The following is a 21350-nucleotide window of genomic DNA, read 5'->3' as shown; positions in this document are numbered from 1 at the left end:
ATGGTTGGAGGTCTTTGATGCTATGCATATCCTATCGATCTTCTCTTGTCTCCTAACCAAGCCTAAATTCCGGAAAACTAATGTTCATCTTATTCTTTGTGCATGAGAAAGATAGCTAACACATTCAACTCGAAGTATCCGAAATTCAAAGTCTTAAATGTTTTCGGAGAAGAGGATGATATTGGTTCTACAGACCTCGGAAATGTCCGAATTTGACTTTTTAAAGTTCGAACGGTGATATGAAAAACATTGAGACTTTCCCGTTGTTTATTCGAATACCGATTTTAGTATGCGCAATATTGATTATTTGAAGGTAGATCAAATGCAGAGCCTGACGAGCACTCGTCTTTGTGAGCAAACGAATGAAGAAGGCACTCAAACTGTCGACTATTCCAAGAGTCAGATCCTTTCAAATATTTGTTTGAAGATTGACTGACATTCTCTGTAAAGTCAAAGAATAATAGAGGGTAAAAAAAGTGTGAGGAAAGATTGACACTCGCTTGAACAAACGATAGGAGTTTTGTGTTGTGTGTTTGTGTTTGTGTTTTGTGCTGTTGAACCGGTTATCATAATCAGTCCTACCTTTCCTTGATTTTTGAGTTCTTACATAAATTAGAACAATAATTGCATCACTATGAGAGCACTGACTATTTTGACCCTCTCCTTAGGTTTACGATAACGATATGTGGCATATTTGAGATAATTCTTGTTCATCTTAGTAGCAAAGAAGAAGGAACAGTTCAAGCCCTACACAGACGATTTATCGGTGCCCTCTGTGTGAAAAATCTGTGTGCTGGACGGATTGAAGTACTCCGCCTGGCACTTGTGTATCAGGATGACCTTCGGAGTACTGGCAGCAAAATGGGATGGAACAAGTGATGAGTGCTCTGTTGGAAATCTACAACTTCGCATGTTTTGTGTGCTAATGTTTCTTGTTCGCAGGTTATTCCGCGACTCTGCACATTGCACCTGCTAGAAATGCGGTGGTTCCGTCACATCCGAATTCCACATGGTAGTACTTATATCTTCTACTGCAGATAAATATTTTCCATCCAATAAAAATACAAGTAAGCAAATGTTGGATATATTGTTACATTGTTTGATACGAAACAGTGTTTTAAATAAGAAAACGGTTTTATTTTGGAAAGTAGATGACATGGATATAGGTATCCTAACAAACATAGCTTCAATGATTGAAAAATTTACATTTATTTAGTTATAGTTCATTTATCCCGTTATCCATATCTTTTTTTTCCATATCTTTGCTTCGCCTCTCATTTCGAAATTATTAGATTACCAGTGTGAGCGTCCGGCTAAAGCCGGACTTCAGACTTTCTGTGGTGTTTGCTTCGCTCGCCTTCACTGATCAAAGAAAATTATTATTAGTCTTATTAGTTCTATGAAATTGGACTTGTGTATCTCCAACAATCTTTCTTTCTTTTTTATATTATATTTAAAAGCAGAAGATTTCATAGTCTTCTTTCTGACCGCGCCAGTTCTACATTTGGAGATTATTCAAGCTTCAGCTTCAAACACTCTTTATCAATATGTTATAGACAAAATTTGGAAGTATCGCGCGAAGTATGGGTTTTCCTGCTGTTTTCTATAGACAGTTATCAAAGAATTACGTTTTGGCATAAAATGACGTGAAAGACATCATCCTACTGATAAAGATAATGTTCCACGTCAGATCACGTAAACAACTTGCTACTATTTAAGCAGCCGTTTGCATGCGTGTTTCCACTTTCTGAGAACGGCATACTACAAACTTGAGGCGAACGAAGAAGGAAATAGATACGCGGAGGAGTCATAAAGGTGAAGAGCAAAGCGCCCTGTAGTCACGGCTATAAAACAGCTGCAACCATTTATCCTTTACGTCATGCACACAGAGTTATTGCGCACCAATGACCGGGTCCACCGACGCCGGTGGATCCGTCGCACCCCCTTTCATAGATATCTGGTGCCGGCGCACCAATCTGACGCCGGTGGACCCGTCGCACCCGCTTCTATAGGTATCTGGTGCCGATGGACCCGTCCCACCCCCTTTCATAGGTATCTGGCGCCGGTGGACCCGTCGCACCTCCTTCTACAGGTATCTGGCGCCAGCGCACCAATCTGGCGCCGGTGGACCCGTCGCACCCCCTTCTATAGGTGTCTGGCGCCGGTGGACCCGTCGCACCCCCTTCTATAGGTATCTGGCGTCGAGGCACTAACTTGACGCCGGTGGACCCGTCGCACCCCCCTTTTTGAATTTCGCGACTGACACACACACATACACAAACAGACACACGTGACAGAATAAGCCCGTTATTATATACCAGTCTGAGCGTCCGGCTAAAGCCGGACTTCAGACTTTCTGTGTTGTTTGCTTCGCTCGCCTTCACTAATCAACGAAAATTAATATTAGTGTTATTAGTTCTATGAAATTGGACTCCAGCAATCTTTCTTCCTTTTTTCTATTACAACTATAAGCGAAATATTTCATAGTCTTCTTTCTAAACGCGTCAGTTCTACATTTGTAGTACATTCGAACTTCAGCTTCAAACACTCCTTATCAATATATTATAGACAAAATTTAAAAGTATCACGCGAAATATGGGTTTTTCTCCTGTTCTCTATAAACAGTTATCAAAGAATGATGTTTGGGCATAAAATGACATGAAGGACATCATCTTACTGATAAAGATAACGTTCCACGTCCGACCACATAAACATCTTGCTACTATTTAAGCACCCGTTCGCATGCGTGATTCCACTTTCTGAGAGCGGCATGCTACCAACTTGAGGCGAACGAAGAAGGAAATGAACACACGGAGGAGTCATATAGGGTGTAAAGCAAAGCGCCCGTGGCCACGGCTTTGAAACGGCTGCAACCATCTATCTTTTGCGTCATGCACACGATTCGGCTGAAAACCGTAGCATGCTCAGCATTCGTTTCGCTTGGCTGTTGGTGAATGTTATCAGAACGATATAATCTCAAAAGAGCAGATGATGTATTCGCCGATCTCCTATGATCCGGCCTTCACTCCCATGCGGTCCCATTGCAACTTTCACATTGTTTTCTTGAAAGTGGCCGTGAATTTTTTTAGGTTGAATTGTCCCACCCTACCAGACTCGTTTCTTTACGTCGAATATGATTTTCTTGTAGAAGTTATTGCGCACTATTTCGACGCCGGTGGACCTGTCGCACCTCCTTCCATAGGTGTCTGGCGCCGGCGCGCCAGTGTAACCCTGTGGACTGGATCCGTCGCACTCCTTCTACAGGTATCCGGCGCCGGTGGACCCGTCGCACCCCTTCTATGGGTATCTGGCGCGGTGGACCCATCGCACCCCATATTATGGCTATCTGGTGCCGGTGGACCCGTCGCACCCCCTTCCATAGGTATCTGCCGCCGGTGGACCCGTCGCACTCCTTCTACAGGTATCTGGCGCCGGTGGACCCGTCGCACCCCTTCTATGGGTATCTGGCGCCGGTGGACCCGTCGCACCCCATATTATGGCTATCTGGTGCCGGTGGACCCGTCGCACCCCCTTCCATAGGTATCTGCCGCCGGTGGACCCGTCGCACCCCTTCTACAGGTATCTGGCGCGGTGGACCCGTCGCACCCCTTCTACAGGTATCTGGCGCCGGTGGACCCGTCGCACCCCTTCTTACAGGTATCCGGCGCCGGTGGACCCGTCGCACCCCTTCTATGGGTATCTGGCGCGGTGGACCCGTCGCACCCCATATTATGGCTATCTGGTGCCGGTGGACCCGTCGCACCCCCTTCCATAGGTATCTGCCGCCGGCGCACCAATCCGACATCGCAGGACCCGTCGCAACCCATTTTATAGCTATATGACCATAGCGCACCAATCCGACGCCGGGTGAACCCGTCGCAGCCCCTTTTTCGAATTTCGTGACACACAAACACACACACAAACACACACACACACACACACACACACACACACACACACACACACACACACACACACACACACACACACACACACACACACACACACACACACACGGACTAAGCTCGTTATTATAGATCATGATATCATGGTCATGATTTTATCATAAATGAGAAAGTACTTACTCATTTTTCTTAGATGGGTGGTTGTAACGCAGTCAGTAAGAGATTCCGCTGTGTGTGCAAATCTTCGAAAATCATGAAAGAATTGCTGGAAAGAAGAAGGACTCTGGGGCTTATTTCGAATGCATCACCGAGCATTTAGTGACAAACACCAGCTGCAGAAAAGCCTTGCAGGAGGATCTGTGAACTACAGGCAAAACAAAATTTGTGCAGTTGAATTACCTTGATTACCTTGACTCCTGTTGTTCTTCGAACTAGCCGACCCGGAGCCGATAATTTTTCCACATGTTCCCATCGCGTGCCAGACTCGCCCAGTGGTTCCTCCTTTTGCATGGGGCACAAGGAGCATCGAAATTTTCTTTGAAGTAGTTCGAAAAGTTCCCATCAGGTCGGCAGTGTTCCTGTGGTGCACCTTATATTGCGCGGAACCCAGTCGTCTGGTCCAACGGTTGTGGTTGAAACGAATTACACTCCGAACCATCTTATTTTGAATTCCTTAGGAAACGCGGGGCTTCTAATCTTCGATCACGACGACACAATGACGTAGGAGAGAACTTCGAATCGTCTCTCAATTGTGTGCAGCGGGATACTCCTGTCATCACTCTTTCAACTGCGCATTCAGTGACACTCACCGCATTTTCTTCCTGCTTGCTAAGTGCCCAGGTTTCTGAAGCATATGTCAAAGCGGGAAGTACGGTGATGTTAAAGAAGTGAGCACGCAGCTGGGTGTTCCTGATCTTCTCCACTACATCCTCGATGCTCTTGTGCGCTCCCCATGCCGCTCGTCTCTTTCTGCCCAGCTTGGGGGTCAGGTCGTGCATCATGCTCATTTCCGTAGCAAGTACAATCGGATATTCCGTTGAGCGTAAATGGAGCATCCGAGATCCATCCGTTTCGCATGAACATCGTCTTTTCAGATTCGGCTGAAAACCGTAGCATGCTCAGCATTCGTTTCGCTTGGCTGTTGGTGAATGTTATCAGAACGATGTAATCTCAAAAGAGCAGATGATGTAGTCGCCGATCTCCTATGCGACCTTCACTCCCATGCGGTCCCATTGCAACTTTCACATTGTGTTCTTGAAAGTGGCCGTGAATTTTTTTAGGTTGAATTGTCCCACCCTACCAGACTCGTTTCTTTACGTCGAATATGATTTTCTTGTAGAATGGCAAAATTCTGGTCGAGAAGTTACTGTACAACTCTCGAAGTACCTCTATGTACTGTATAGGGACCGCCTAGCTGTCCAAGGCTTAATGACTCAACTGAGTCAAAGGCCTTCTCCGAGACGATGAAGGTGATGCACAGCGGCATCTTGTAACTCTCGCGATACCTCGATGAGTTTCGAAACAGTATTTGAATATTTACAAATATTCGTCCCAAAAACTGGTCATAGAGCCGAATTAGGTATTTAGATGGAATTCTACACATTTTTTCAATATACGAGCCCAGTTCAGTTTTCTACGCTCACCACCTAATCATAGCTCGTAAGTAAATTCGTAAGTGTAAAACTTTGCAGAGAAACGTACAATCGTATAGTATTTGTTTTATATGTCCCAAAAAAGTCCGCAATTAACTTTTTAAATCCTTGAACATTTAGAATATTCGAGGAGTCAAACGATTTCCGCTGTTTTGTCGATTCTGCTACCCACAGTGGTGACGTACTAAAGATAAATTAATGCAGATCCAGTCGAACATTGGACTACGAATATATTCCGAGGAAGACGGCCACAAATAGAGATTTAATCAAAGAGTCGGATCTTTTTGAATGTTTACTAAAATTTTCTACTCTACATAGAATCTCATTGTTCGAATAAATATTCTAACTGTTATTCTGATATTCTGTGTGAAGTAAGAGAAAAGTAAAGAGTGTAAAAGTGTGAAGTAAAAATGCGATACTGCTTTGAACAAACTACAGTAGTTTATCTGGCATCACTTGAAGTTTGCTCATTTCGTTTCTCGTTTTTGCTGCAATTCGTAGTCGTTGAAGTATTTTGGAACGCTTGTTGGCCTATGCAATGACTTGCGGAGCAATGACAGCCGATGTATCAAGTCACCTCGACCTAATCTGTTATTACCTACATAAATCATTTTATTGCGGTTGCTGTGTTTAAAGATGACGGTCGTATCTCTTTGTACAAATTTCTTTAAGCAAGATTTGAAAGGAAGAGAAATGTTTTGGACGAAAGGCAGGTTAAATGATGTCAACAACAAAGTGTTGAAGACATTCTATAACATATTAGATCGAAATATTTCCAACACTTCTAGTATACCAGTCTTAGCTATAACCACGGATTTTTTCTTTCGAACCGTTTCGTCAACGATAAAGTGACACGTTATCTGAGATGAGTTCGCCGCAATCCACTTTTTCATCGGCGTTCCCTCGCTCTGCAACGAAATTCGTCGCAATTCTCACTGCCATAATTTCAAGTTTATGGTTCCATTATGTGTACATTTTAGGTAATTTTCCTAAGTGAATAAAAATGTTTTCAGTTCCCTATTTTTTATAGATGCTGCCACCAATTTTTATCAAGTATCCTTTACTGTTACTTTACAGCTACATAGCCTGGGTGGGATTTCTTGGAAAATTTAAAAAAAAACGTCTTTAGTATGTGAGAAAGAAATTCATAGTTCTCAAAGACTGAATATTTCTGGAAGTGGTGATGTACATTGTTTTCTGTGTAAAGGACAAAAAATAGTGCCTGGTCAATCCGCTTCCACATGGTTGCCCCCACTCGTTCGACTGCGATACGCTCGCACAGAAAAACATAAAGTAAAGTAAAGTGTGTGTCTGGCGTTGATCAATCCGCTTGGGATGCGCCCCCACGTTCACTTCAATTCAGAATCGTTTGAGGTTTACGAACGTGTAACTGGCCTATACATTGACTTGCGGTGGATAGCCGATGTGTCAAGACAGTGTTTTCATCCTCCCAGAGAAGTCTGGCACCAATTTGTCGAATCGACCTCGGAGGTCGATGAAAGGCTTGGTGAGCACTAGTGCGGACTCGAACCTCCGATCGATCGTGCAGGAAGCGGAACCTCTAACCGCTACACTACACCCGCCCCTTTCAGAAAAACATAGGAGGAAATAATTCGGAACCAATTTTTTTCCTGGTGAATAGTAGCTGTAATGCTTTCATATATATACTTCGAGCTTACATGGTGTTGTTTACGATATAATCCTATTTGGAGCTTGCGTATGGATGCATGAGAAATAATTTTGAATTAGAGAAGAAATCTAGAGCACTCTCGAACCACAGTGCACAACTACAACCACTACCAAATAGAAGAACTGCAGAAAGGGATTCTTGTCCTCTGTCCTGCTATGTGCAATAGCACCAGCGCTCTGTTATATGGCAGTCGTAGACTTTTCGACGAAAACCTTCGTATTTTCTTGTCTCTCTAATTTTATGTTTCACTTCAGTTAGTCTCAATAAAAAAAGAAAGGATAAAGTGCACAGCGTTGGTGTACTTCCATGGGTTGCGCCTTCACGTCCACTTCAATTCAGAATCGTTTGAGGTTTATGAACCGCGTGCGCAGCGTTACAATGAGTTGCGGAGGTTAGCCGATGTGTCAGGGCAGTGTTTTTTTTTACCTCGCAAGTCTGATAGCAACTCATTGACTCCTGTCCCAGCCAAGCCTGGCTGGAATTAGAGCAGTTTCGAACGAGTGATAGTTCGTGCAGTCAAATCAGAATCTCTCACTGACTGCGCTAAACCTGCACAATATATAGGTATTTTCTCTACCTTATGCATACATATTGGTCATTTTTCATCAGAAACTTACCTTAGCGCACGAAAATCGGGAAGCAAAACTTCTATAGGAAACAATCATACTTCACATAGATGTTTTGTATTTTCATTTCCAACGTGGAAAACATTCACCAAAACCACTGTTATTTACTGTACATTAGCAGTACAACATTAAAAGAACGTGCCTTATTCCAGTTCACCAAAAAGCCATAAACGTCCGTGTGCGTCCTGTCTTATATTTCTAGATCCCGGGGCAGGTTCTTGTGTATGTGTGTTTGCGTTGAAATTCAAGCGCTTCGAGCATACTCTTACAAAACGGCGTTTTTTCTCGGCGTTAACGAGCAAGAGCTTTCCTAGTTATCCATTGGAGAATGCCTTTTCACAACACATTTGCTGCTCGTGCAGCCAATTCTTCTACAAAACAAATGTTTCTTCCTTATCTTACGAATTTCTGTAGAAGCGTTTATGTTTTTTATTCATGGTGAAATTGAACGCCGTGTTCAAACAGATGTAGTGATCGCAATGAAATTCAGATATCAAGATTCCGGAAGTTGTCGTTTCAGAGTGAATCCTCCACTTTTTTAGGCTGCTTTATCTATAGCTTAGTTTTCTTTGAACATCTTTTTACCAAATCGGCGCCGCTACCGATTGATGACTTTAATTCCGCCCATAGGATATGATCTATGACACCTTTTGTGCTTAATAATTCACGTGTGCTTCCAAGAGCTTTTCCGTTTGCCCTATAAATAAATGTGTAGCGTCTTTTCTTGATGAAAATCTCTATCAACGGCATTGAGTCCACGGTACAGCTCATGAATGACTAAGTAGTGCTTTTTCCAATTATTTCCCACGTTTTTTTCTTTGACGCCTTAGCAACGTTGAAGTCAACAGTATAAATTCAACAATGGCAACAGTATGTGCAGAAGTAAACGAGCAATTGAGACAGAACTTGCTCTTTCGAATTCGAAGTTCAGCAAGTTGTTAGACGAGTTCAACCTCTAAACACACTGAGAGAGTCTCGGAAAAAGTTGAACTCAAACAAACGGTTTTTCTAAAATAGATCCCCTGCAAAGCAGGATGAGTGTGCCTGAGGCTTTTGTTACAGATGCGAGTCCCAGCTCGATCGATTCCTCTCCCTAATATTGGGCAAGAAAGCAAGTGGATATAGCTGAAAAATGATGCTTGGCAGCCTTTTTAGTGAATTACTTCATCAGTAAATTGCCAGCCACACAAGGATACACTGCGCCTTTCAATAACGTTTTTCCATACTAGACTCGAAAGCCATGGAGTGCTTGCTTGCACGCTTTGCAAATGAGCCACCAACGAAGGTGCTGTTAAGCATACGGAATAGATTATAACTGCTGTTTTTAGGCTGTATAGTAGTTAGTTCTTGCCGCAAAAGATTGTAAGAGGATCGGCGTCTCTGGTTAGATATTCAAAACTAGTGACTACTCGAAGATTCTAGCTGAAAGACACCATGCCCCAAATCTGTCATGGTGAGGGAACTCGCGGGAAAAGCCAGATATGCAGTTGCAAATTGCGAACTTGGTTCTGCTCAATTCTCCCTGATTATCGTAACATACACTGCGCCGTAAATAAAACGACGTGAGAAGCGCTTTATTTGATAGGATTCATAAGATAAGCTTTTCTATGCACACGTTCGCTTCCCTTCAGCACCCTATTCAGTGGTTTCACTTGAATAGGCTGGTGAGAAGACATCATTGATCTTCAACCGCTCGCACTTTGATGCGCCACGTGCACAACGGTGAAACGCTGCAACTGAAATCGTCGTGGAAGCGTTCTCTTCAACGCTTCCCTCACCACGTCAGATTCGTGATACGCTGCCATTAAACTGGTTTTTATAGCATTGAAGTCATAATAGATGAATTCACTTGCGAGCAGATTACCAGTACGCAATTCCTACAGAGCATTCCATTCCTAAAAAGCAGAATTCCACGAAACTGTTGGTATTCCTTCACGAGATGATAGGATTAGGGTGATCACGAGTGTCTGCGCGATTTCGCTCAATTCCTAACTATTCATAATCCTTGTGAAAATATGGCCAAGGAAATCGCCTTTTCGATCGTGTTTTCATACAAAGCGTCTAACAACACGTTACGTACGCGGTGCGGCACAACATCTCCGAGCAAGCGAACAATCACTGAACTGTTGACAATGCTCCTCCTATTCGCTTGGAAACGCGGCGCGTGTGGCTTCACTCGCATTTGCGAAACGTTGTTAGGTGCCTCACAGGAAATTTAGATCGACAAGGCGGTTTTTGAGGAAAGTTATAGGGAATTGGGGGAAAGCGCGCCATATTTATTTATTGAAAACACTTTATATTCGTGATCTACACTCCTAATCTTATCTTTTCGTTCAGAGACGAGGTGTCAACATAGTCAATTTCTTGGAAGCCTTTAAGAGTAGCAATTAGTTCAAGCAGAAGGAATGACTAGCTTTGCGAAATCCAAGTCAGGGTTTGGAACACGCTGCGACTATCCTAGAATTTTAGGCGTCTCGTCTTCTTTTCTAAATTTGAAGTCCAGGTCCCAAGAAAAACAACTGAAAACAATGGGATCCAATCACCCGGCAATTACGTTGGAAGAAGAAGGAAAACAAGAAAACTATGTTAAACTCGCATTTTAGATGAAATTCTAAGCTGTTTAATATTTGGCTACAAAAGTAGGGACTCGACATTTCTTTAAAAAAGAAAAAGAGAAGATTTAGCAACGCGGGACGTTGGAAAATATTGCGCTGCGGTGATCTATTGTGCCTGCTGTGGTCGATTTTAACGGTACAAGTGTTCCTTTTTCTGTGAATAGCCGTCCCTCAACTGTGAACGTCTTTAGCCTTGGCCTTCTTTTATTTGCATGAGCGAACAACAAAAAGTAATTGTTCATGCATTTGAATTCACAATAAGCTTACAAATTTCATTTCAGTGACTCTCGGATACCTTGAGCAAAGCTTCGCTCGCCACAGCCCTTCATTCAGTTTTTATAGAACTTTCCTAATTTTTTTTTTCTATAAACTCCAATGAATGGAGAGTATAGTAGCTCACATCTTCGAATTCATCCCGGATATTGGGTTGAAGAGCTGCGGCGGTACTTCTCTCTGACTCAGCCCCATTCTTCTCGTTCACGTCAGCTGCATAGTGTTTGCTTAGAGACCCCCACCCAGTCATTCCTTCTGAAGAATTTCAACGACACAGTCAACATCCACCGCTTTTTACGTCGCACTGAAGAACGAGCATCGATTTTTTGAGACAGTTTGTCAGAGTGTTGATCCATTGTGATCCAATGGTGCTCTATCAGTATACTTCAAAAGCTCCGGTCCTTCCATTCTTTTTGTCTTCAATTCCGCTTCTCTGATATGAAATGTTTCCCTTGGATTTTGAAGAAACTTCCTCCTCTTTTTAATTATCACTTTTCGGAAAGTCTTAAAAACTGTTCAAGTTAATGAGTTGGAAGTAACCGGGCTTTACAGTCTTCTGTTCCTTCTTTGCCCATACACGCCCAATGTTTGAAGGGAAAGGAATTAACGATAAATGAGTTTCAAATAAGGATAATCATTGAAGTGAAGGAAAATACTAATGAATGTGTCTTTTACGGTTAAATTTTACTCTAAGCAACATTCACTTATAAATGGGCAGGAAAGAAACCTTTGGAAGTCACTTTTGTAGAAAGCCATGAGCTAAAAAAAAATAAAAGATTATTTTTGTTTCACACTATTACTGGTTAATTTTCTTGTTTTTACTAATTTATTCGTTTATTCATTTATGTATACATAGCTTTCTCAATTAATTCGCTTATGCCGCTATCTTTGTATCAATACTATCTTGTCAAAACACCAAGCTATTTTCTGGTTTGTTATCCTAAAAGTTGACATTAACTAAGCAATAAAGCAAACCTTATTCCTTTAATGGTTCATAAACTGATGCGATAATAGTCCGAAAGAATTGCTTGCGAGGATATGAGTCAGACAGAAGGTGATCATCGAAGAAATATGATTTTAGCACTTTCCGAAAGCAGCACTAATCAAACTGAGAGTATGGATTTCCTTTTTCAAAGTAAACGAGCAAGAATTTCCTCAAAGTAACGAAAGCAAATTGGAGACGCCTAACAGTATAATTTTGGTTGCGGGATTCTTAAAAGCAATGTGAAGAGAAAGGAAAGAACTTTTAAAGAGAAATGGTGTGAAAATACAGTTATTTTTGGAGAGGAAAAGAGTAGACGGCGTTTGGGTCTGTGCTTGGATAGTGCGTGGAAAGAATGAGCAGCGAGAAATTTTGAAAGCAATAACGTGCGCTGGATGGCTTGAAAAGCACTGATGTCAGTGTTTAGCTTTTCCCCTCATCTGACAGAACACCGCTAGCAACTAATTAGCAAGATGTGTGATCACTTTTGTACCAGAAAACACTTCGAAATTTTTCCCTATCATTTTTCGAATGTATTTACCAAAGACCAACAACCTTGCAGAATTGTCTTACTCTCGTCGTTTTAGTGGATCTAAGATAGAAAAGAAAAGAAAAAAGGAAAAAAAAGAAAGGTGGGTCTTGATTCTTATCTCTTTCCAATTATTGTAACTAAGGTACTTGTAGATTAAGTAATTTCTTTTCTTAGTGTGTAGTGACTTGAACAAAAAAAGGAGCAACCCTGAAAATGGAAAACCTCTAACAGTATAAATTCTGAGTTTTCCATTTCCACTTACTCTTTCCACAGCAACCGTTGCACTCATTGTGAGAAAATCCGGAAATTTCATTGTCAGCACATTTTTCTTCTTTTGCGGGCTTACCACTCATCTTGTTGTCCTTTACGCATAACTATTGGGAATGTGGTTCTAAGTTAGATCTTCTAGCTGCAATTTGCGTAAATCTGACACTTTTAATATTTGTTGAGTATTTTATGTGAGATTCTCTATCTCTTTAGGTCCTAGTTACTTCTTAAAGTCATTATTGAAAAATACGTCAAGGAATATGCCGCTCTCTGGTTGGAAGTATGTGCGTTCATTTATAGTGGCGGTCACATCTGTTTCTGTCGCCAAGTGAGCAATGAAGCTGTCGATAAGACCATCTCAGAAACGACACCGACATCTGGGTTTTGTTCCCTTCAGTCCCAATATTTTAGCCATTCAAAACTAATTTTGCTGTCGTTAAGTGTTTGGTTCCTTGAAATCTCACATTCTATGGGTATTTTCGTGTATTTTTTGTTTCACTGTTGTTTCTATCAAGAAATGCGCTGGAGAAGAGAGTATTCCTTGCTTTGAATCATTGTAGGAGAGAAATGGGTGACGGTCAGTCCATCTGATGGGACAGTACTACAAAAAGTAGAACATCAAACAAACACTTACATAATCACAGAAAATATCACTAGGAATTTAAAGATATCATAATCCTTGCAAATATTGAGATTGTAGAAATATTTTTCGAATAGGAAAAGGTTATTTGGAACACGTTAGCAGTTTTTCGCAGCTTTTAAACAGTAGAGATCCCAAGGGCGAAGCATCTTGACAGAAGCTTCGCATTCCGTAGTGAAAGGCTTTTTGTCGCCTTTCTCTTTATTTTCTATTTGTTTGGAAGAATTTTCCTCATCGTAGCGGCTGTCAAGGCAGCAATCATTGCCAATACACACCCTAACTTAAAAAGAATTCGTACCCGTTTTTATATGATCAGTTTTCAGTACCATTTGTTAAAAGATATCTAGAAGGAATGTGGTTGTTTTGTGTCTTAGAATTTAGGCGCAAATATTTTTCAATATTTTATCTTCTTACTTTGCCTACTATGCTTGTAGAAGGTGGTTGATTAGGAGAATTTCAGTCTTACAAAACCTTTTGAGTAGACAAAAATTATTGAAATCGTCTTAAGTATAGTCGCCCTCCCCAGCTGTGCATCGCTAGACGCAGATTTTATGACACATTCGTGATGGATTCGAATGCTGATTTGATCATAAGCGGGGAAAAGTGAAAGGTGATTCAAAAATTAAACCTCGGCTCCATCGATCCGAGCGGAAAAAATTCCGCACTCTTCTGATCGACTGGCAATCTTTAGTGTCCTTTATCCAAAGCAATGAGATCTCTAGATCCTAACATTGTCACACCTTTTGTGATTTATTTTGAGTTTTTATATAGGCCAGAGTTGGGTTGCATAGAAGGATCAAAAAAACATGGTTGAACGTTACTTCGGAAAGTCCCGCGGAACTACAGGAGTATCAAGCTCGGGTCATAACAGGACTTTTGGCTCTTTATCCAACAACTTTGTGTAATAAAGGGAGCAAAATTAAAGAAAAGACGCTAAAATATCTGAACAACGTGTAAAAGGAAATAACACAGTATCGTTTAGGAGATGGCGTGATTGCAGTTGACTTCGATGTACATATTCTACCATTTAAAAGAATATTAATTATTGCTGTTGTTGTAAAATCTGACTATCCTCTTCTTATTCTGCTCAAATATTATTTTTAAACTGTAATCTCCTTCTTATTCTTTCTTCATAACTATATAAAATCCTTTCATTTCCACTCTGTCATCCTCTAATTCCATCAGTTATGCGCTTCCACCATGCAACTCGAACATTTCACTGCATTCTTTAATGAGTCACGGGAGCCTTCCCGTTATGGTTTCCGATAATTAGCCGCAAAATTTCCACCACTTCAATGTGTTGTGCTTCTCTGCACTGAAATGATGGAGGTAGGCAGCTAAAAACTACTGGAAGGCAGGTGCCTTCGAATGGTGCTGACCACAATTACTGGCAATGTGCAAGCGGCTAATTTCGCATTCTTCACTTTTCTTGCTGCGCCGGCTTTGTGCGCACTTTTCAAGAGCCTCTCACTTTTGTTTCTTTCCTGAGTAGTCGACGATAAGCGGAGTGCTACATTCACTTTTTTCTGTTCTTCCAGCTCTTTCGGGACTTTTGTATCAACTCATTGGATTCGATTTTTTCGGAAGTTCATTAGATTCCTGAGAGGAGTACACTTTTTCTTTTTTTCTTTTTTTTCGAGGGAAAATTGTATCACACTATGCCCTTCTAAACCACCGTTAATTTCTCCGTATTCCAATTCTCATCGCATCAGGAGAATAAAAAAAAGGAGAATTTCTTCTTTATGAGAGAATCACAGAATTTCATTCTCTTTTCATCTTTCGCTGACGTAATTTTAGACCCCAATTACCATTACATACATTCAAAATTTACTATCCTCGAGACTCTCCTAGGCTGATGAGGAGAATGTGGCACAGAATCACAAAATCAGCTTTGTTCTTCATGCGAAAAGCAAACACAACACAATTTTCTGCGAATGGATGTTTAAATAGTAAAATTACAGATGACATTACATCACGAGCTACTGCCGGATTTCGTGAAAGCTATTCAAATTCATCCAGAAGTCTACGAGAACTACAACGCGAAAGAAGCTGAGAAGGCTTGGGAAGTTATAGCGGATCTATTTGAGATGACAGGTATTTAAATTCCGCCTATTGAAGCTGCGTATTTGCAATGAAGAAAATATTTTCAGTATCTGACGCTAAGAAGCAATGGCTCGAGTTGGTCCGAATACACCGACATATGTATTTAGATTTACCTGATGAAGCTTTCAAGGTGTTTCTCATTCTAAAGGGTTTTAATCATTATCATATGAGATATCTTTTGATAGATAAGACATCTATGGATAGATAAGACATCTATGCGTAATGTAGGCATATGTACTTTGTTAAGGCAGCAGACCACGAATCTGGTATGAATTTCCCATGGAAAACTTCCACAATAAATGGGAGATTGCAGAACCTTCACAACCGTTTACCGCCTCATAGTGGCGTGGAGGTGACTCTGGGCATCGAACTACGATTCACAGCGGAGATTTGTCCTCGCTTCCGAGCTGAGACGGAGTTCGACACCTCAGACTTCTCGGAATCTCGGAAGCCTAGCTAAGAGTAAACCACTGCTAAGATTCACCACCGTCTTAACAAAATGTCGTAAGGTGGCTCTCTGATCCATATAGGTTGGGCGACGACCTGTCGTCAAAGCTAAGCTCGCCATGTTAGAGCTGCTTAGTTTGGGAAAAAGTCTTTTTGTCACTGCAGCACTGCCTCAGTACCGTGTACACTGAGTCCTGCCGCCGCAAACGTCAGATGATATGGCTATCGGTGAGAAGAGATCAAATCTCAGGTTGCTGAGGACGTCTTTGATTCTGAACCAAAGCGACACATGCACGATTCACCAAGGAGACTGTCTCAGACTGTGTACTTACAACGCGAGAACAGTGTCCACAGACGCTGAGCTGCGTGCCGTTCTCGGATCTTCAGAGCATATCAAATTTCACGTCATTGCTCCGCAGTAGACTGAGTGCAGAAGGAGCGACGTACGACAGATCAATGACGGTACACTCATAGTTCGTGGAGAGAAGGTTCCGTCGCGAAATGTAGGCGGTTGGTTTTGTTGTGCCATCTCTCGTTCATTTTGTCGATTCTCACGTGATCACGTCACCTCGTCTAGCCGTTCTTGCCCTTCGTCCTCGGAGCGAAAACCTATTAGCAACAGCAAGTGCTACTCGCCAACATCAACAGCTGACGAGCCCAAATTGGACGCGTACCATGAAGAGCTTAAGGAAGTGATCCGCAAAGAAAAGTCCTTCTACAAATTATCGTTGTATGGAAATTCAACGCAAAAGTAAGAAACGATGCAGAAGAGGAATCAGGATTGAAAGATTTGGACTAGGGGACCGGAATGAAAACGACAATCGTCTCGCCGGACTGTTGTCCGCCACTCGCCTCTTTCATGAGAATCTTCTTGTTAGGAAGAAAGATCATCGTCGGTGGAAATCTCAATGTCTCCTTCACTACTCGTGCGGAGATCGACCACATACTCACCAACCGGAGGTGGTGTCTACTTGATGTCTCAGTAGTACCATTCTTTTGTAGTGGTTCTGATCACCGTCTCCTTCGTGCGAAAATACGACTTATCCACACGATGGAAAAAAAAACGTCTGCTATCTGCGACGAAAGAGAAAAGAAGTCGTATACGACGATTGCATACTCGACTCCTTGTCCTGAGGTGACTGGCACATTGAGGAGGACCAAAACGTAGACTATGAGCTGCTGTTCAAAGCACTGCGAGCCTGTGCTAAACCTTCCTCGAAGCCGCGCACGACAAACTTGGATCGAATTTCAAAGTCCACCAAGGGAATGCTGGGAAGAAGAGGGACTTTGGGGCTCGGTCCGAATGCACATAGAGCGGTCAGTAGCAAACACTAGCTGCAGAAAAGAGTTGCAGGAGGATCTTTTGAAGTACAGGCAGAAGAAGATTCTGGAAGCAGCACAAAGAAGAACAAGTCTAAAGAAGTGCTGCAGGGATCTCCGTGAATATAATATTTCGCTAGCAGCTTTGCTGAGCGAAGACGGGACTCGCATGTCCTCTCGTGGTGAGATGGAAATCATTACGGAGAGGCTCTACTCGAATATTTTCCCTCCATTAAAGGCATCACCCAATGAATCTGTGGTGGTACGGATTTCAGGTGGAGTATTCGTATACGGGATAGTAGATTATGGAGAGAAGGGTGACTCCATCAATTTCTTCCTAATTGCCGTAAAAAACGGCCCGGAAGATATGGCTTAGAGCGTTCCGGCGCGCTACTTTCTACAACGAGTTCGAATGGAGCGCGCCAGCCTTGTGCACGCGCCGCATCTTTCGGACCGTTTTTTACGGCAATCAGCAAGAGATGGACGGAATCACCCCCTCTCCATAATCTACTATGCCGTACATGAATACTCCACCTGAAATCCGTACCACCTCAGATTGGTGGGGTGATGCCTTCAACTCCTGTGTCAAACCCGATCAACCTCACTGGTGAAGCTCCACCACGGATCCTTCCTTCAGGAAGTACGAGTTGCTATCAAGAGCATGAAACCTGGCACAGCCCCGAACCTGACTTTATGTCAGCTGACTTTTTTCGTGCTAGTGGCCATCCACTTCACGTAATCTTAGCGGCGCACAAGACGTCCTAAATTCAAGAAGAGAGGACCCCAGTCCAGTAGAAGACCTCGCGATCCGTTCTTATCCATAAGAAAGGTGACCGAGAGGACCTTCGAAATAAATATGCTTGCTGAGAGTGTTATACAAAGTATTCACCAGGATCATCTTCACGCGCATATCTACGACGCTGGACGGAGCCCAGCCTCAAGAATAAGCTGGATTCATTTAGAGGTTTAGCCGCTTGGATCACATCCAGACTGCGTCGATAGAGATTTGCTGGGAACACCGCCTGCCCCTGGTTCTAGTCTCTGTTTTGTATTTTCTGGGAAGAAGGTTCATACGTGTTGATGGAAGATTCCTCTCCGATCTTCGTTTTGCGGACGACATCGTTCCCTTCCTGAGGATGGAGAAATACAACTTGAAATCTCTGAAATTGTGGAAACGTTGTCATGCGTATACCTAGGACGTTCTATGAATATGGAAAACGACTTGAAAGAAGAACTGAATGGAAGGATGAGAGCAGCGTGAGCAGCATGCGCATCCGTCGAGGAAGATACACGCCAACTGAGGACCAAGATTTTCGTGCTCATCTGTTTGACTCGACTTCTTTCAGCGCCCTCTTACGAAGCGGAGACGTGGGCAGGCACCGTTGCCATGTTTATAAAGGTGTTTACTACCCAAAGAGCCTTTGAGAGATGTCTTCTAAAGTTTAGCCGTCGCACACAACATCTAGCTGGTCCTCGCAGCTCCGACTTACGAGCAATGTCTCGTCTTCGCGACCCAACGGAACATATATCGAAAGCAAAGCATAGATGATCCGATCACACTATGAGAAGAAGCGACGATAGATGGACTAAAAGAACACTAGAGTGATCCCAAGAGAACGCCAGTCACGAGACTTGAGATTATCTTGGATGACAATGGCGAGGAAACGAAACGCGTGGAAGAGATGCTGAGGCCCGCACGTCCAGTGAAGACGGTCCATCTAAGTATCTAAGCAAGATAGCAGAAAACCACTGGTGGTTCCGCTCATCTCTCCGAAGTCGCTGTAAAAAAACGTCTCGGAAACCACCGTTTTTTACGACGCCCTGCACTGCAACGCGCCACCCTTCTGCACGCGGAGCATCAACGAGCGAGCATTCGAGGACTAGTAAGGTTTCCTCACCAGCCTATTCAAGTTAAACTAATGAACTAACTGCTGAGAGGAAAAGAATGTGCACATAGAGGCGCGTTTTAATGCAACTCGTAGGAGCTAAAGCGATTCCCATGCCATTTCTTACGACGTTCGCGGAGAGGCGAGCGGAACCATGTGGTTTTCCGCAATCTACGACTCCGTTTCCATGAGAAATTCATGCCACGTCAGATTCATGGTACACAACCTTTAAATTACTCACATTGGAAGTGTAAAGATCTGTTTTCTGTGTTTTACATAATTTATCACAAGAAGTTTTGTCTCTTGCATACGTATTACATTATTACGCATTATTACGTATTATTACGATTTCACAGTGCTTATCTGTATAGATCCTTAACGTATATAGAAAAAGTCTGATGTCTGAGATTTCGTAGAATGAACTAAAATTGGGACCCCTAATCGATTGTTTTCTTTTTATGGTGCAAAAGGCGACAAAATATAAGACTTTCCATGCAGTCGAGAGTAAGCTAACTTCCTTATCCCACCTTTTGGCGACGACACAGAAAAAAGTATGAGAAAAAACAACAAAACGCGACTAAAATTCTGCAGAACACCGTAAAGATAAGAAAACATCTCCTCCGATATTGTAAAATTAGCACATGTAACTTCGATCATAATGATCTACAATCACGACGTAAAAATCAGCAAATCTAGCGATAAAAACAAGAGGATCCTTCTGCTAAAAAGCAACAGCGCATTCGCATTGTTCTTTGCCGTAGCGAATTGAGTAGAATGCGGAAAAACCGCCTTCTCCACAAAAGATGCAGTCTCCATCAGACGGTAAAAGTATGACCTGTTTGTTTATGCTTTAGCTGGGTTGAGAAGAACACACAAACACTTCGAAACTTCTTGATAGTAATGTGTTTCCTTTGTGATTCGTGGCTGTTAAATGTTCTGTAAGCACGCATGCTTTCTCAGTTATTCATGAGCACTTATGTTAAATTTCAGTGCGGAATTAATAATTATATTCAAGTCAACGCGAGAGACCGGATTGTTGATGTAAATATTGATTTCACGTATTTATTCTGCGGTTCCGTCACCACCAGTTTTTGTCTTAGTGGTTCAATTACTATGAGGGACTCAAGCGGGACTCACCAACTTTTGGTACTCTTCAACAATTAACCATCACCGTCTAGTAGAAAATAAAGACCAATAATAAGGAATCTGTAAAATCTCAAATCAGGTCTGTACAATGGCTCAAAAAGGTGGAATTCCAGCGAACTACATAGTGTTCTTCTTCACACACGATACAGATTCTTTTTTTCATTCATGTTGTAAAAATACTATCCATGGATATCTCTCCCGCCAAAATTCGTTGCTATTATTAGCATATCCTATTATTCTGCTTTTATTTTAAAAACAGCATCGTATGATGCTACGTAAAGTATTGGTAGAAAAACACCATGTGTTGTTTTTTTATTAATTTTCAATCACTTCTTCGATTTATCGAGCAAAGGATTAACTGTAGTGTAGTGCAATTATTGACTTTTCCTCGCAATCTTCGAGTATTGTGCTGCCATTTTCTGCGGAATAAAGTTCATTTCTCAATATCAAATAGCTTAAAATTTAAAAAAAATTTCCGGACATGAAGTAAAGTGAAGGAAATGTGGACACAGAAGAATGAATACCATAATTTAATCAATAATGTGAGGTTATGGTCATAGTAAGGGTTTTTGACCAATTATTATTTTCGCTTCCTTTCTTCCGTTTTCTTACTAATATTCCACTAAATTGGTTATTATCCATGCTATCGTATTGAATTTCAGGTGATCGCTCCTAGAGAAGATCCTCGATGGTACGCTGCCACTCGGCAAACTGCCATTACACTAGCTCATTTTCTGCAGAACGATTTGAAATTTTTATTCAAAAATAACGTAGTCATATAAATCGTGGAACTGTCGAATTTAATGTGAATAAAGCAACCTATTTTAATTGTTAATCGTTATTCGACTGGAAATTTCTTTCAAAAGAAGAATATTACCATTTCAGAGTTTTGTTTTTCTTTTTTCCCACATTTTATGTTCATGAGTCGTTTCTTCTGCATGCGTGTGGTTGACGGCGTTTTGAATTGAATTCTGAATGGCTCCATTATGGTTCCAATAAAATACGTTGGAATGCAGGGTTATTCGGAAGAAATACTAATAGTTGTTCTATTGATAGAAAATCCCCCAGTATTAGCGTTCCAAAACGGCAATAATCATTTTTATGTCTTTTTTATGTCGGACGCAATTCGGCTTTTCAACGGAGGAACGCAGTTCTGAAGCTAAATATGTTTCGCGTAGCAGCAGGGATTCCCATCCGGCCCGGCCCTTGCCCCGGCGACCCGGCTGCATACGTCTCACGTTGTACACGAGTCATCAGTCGTCCCGA

General features: G+C 42.1%; 4 protein-coding genes across 4 annotated transcripts; 2 read left to right on the top strand and 2 right to left on the bottom strand.

Moving 5' to 3' along the window:
• Positions 1-4564: 4564 nt before the first annotated feature.
• On the bottom strand, positions 4565-4960 carry RB195_001263 (uncharacterized protein; the record flags this gene model as incomplete). The annotated part of the gene is made up of 1 exon (XM_064197958.1): positions 4565-4960. The coding sequence occupies one exon, from the start codon at positions 4958-4960 to the stop codon at positions 4565-4567; it is 396 nt and encodes a 131-aa protein (XP_064053839.1).
• Positions 4785-5391, bottom strand: RB195_001262 (uncharacterized protein; the record flags this gene model as incomplete). The annotated part of the gene is made up of 2 exons (XM_064197957.1): positions 4785-5005; positions 5292-5391. 2 exons carry the CDS (start codon positions 5389-5391, stop codon positions 4785-4787), a joined length of 321 nt encoding a protein of 106 aa, XP_064053838.1.
• Positions 5392-15143: 9752 nt separating this feature from the next.
• On the top strand, positions 15144-20866 carry RB195_001260 (uncharacterized protein; the record flags this gene model as incomplete). Its single annotated transcript, XM_013444786.2, has 3 exons — positions 15144-15276; positions 15333-15415; positions 20747-20866. 3 exons carry the CDS (start codon positions 15144-15146, stop codon positions 20864-20866), a joined length of 336 nt encoding a protein of 111 aa, XP_013300240.2.
• Positions 16904-17428, top strand: RB195_001261 (uncharacterized protein; the record flags this gene model as incomplete). The annotated part of the gene is made up of 1 exon (XM_064197956.1): positions 16904-17428. The coding sequence occupies one exon, from the start codon at positions 16904-16906 to the stop codon at positions 17426-17428; it is 525 nt and encodes a 174-aa protein (XP_064053837.1).
• Positions 20867-21350: the final 484 nt, after the last annotated feature.

This window comes from Necator americanus, chromosome IV (genome assembly GCF_031761385.1).
Source record: "Necator americanus strain Aroian chromosome IV, whole genome shotgun sequence".
NCBI classification, from domain to species: Eukaryota; Metazoa; Nematoda; class Chromadorea; order Rhabditida; family Ancylostomatidae; genus Necator; species Necator americanus.
This window is presented reverse-complemented; position numbering and strand designations above follow the sequence as displayed.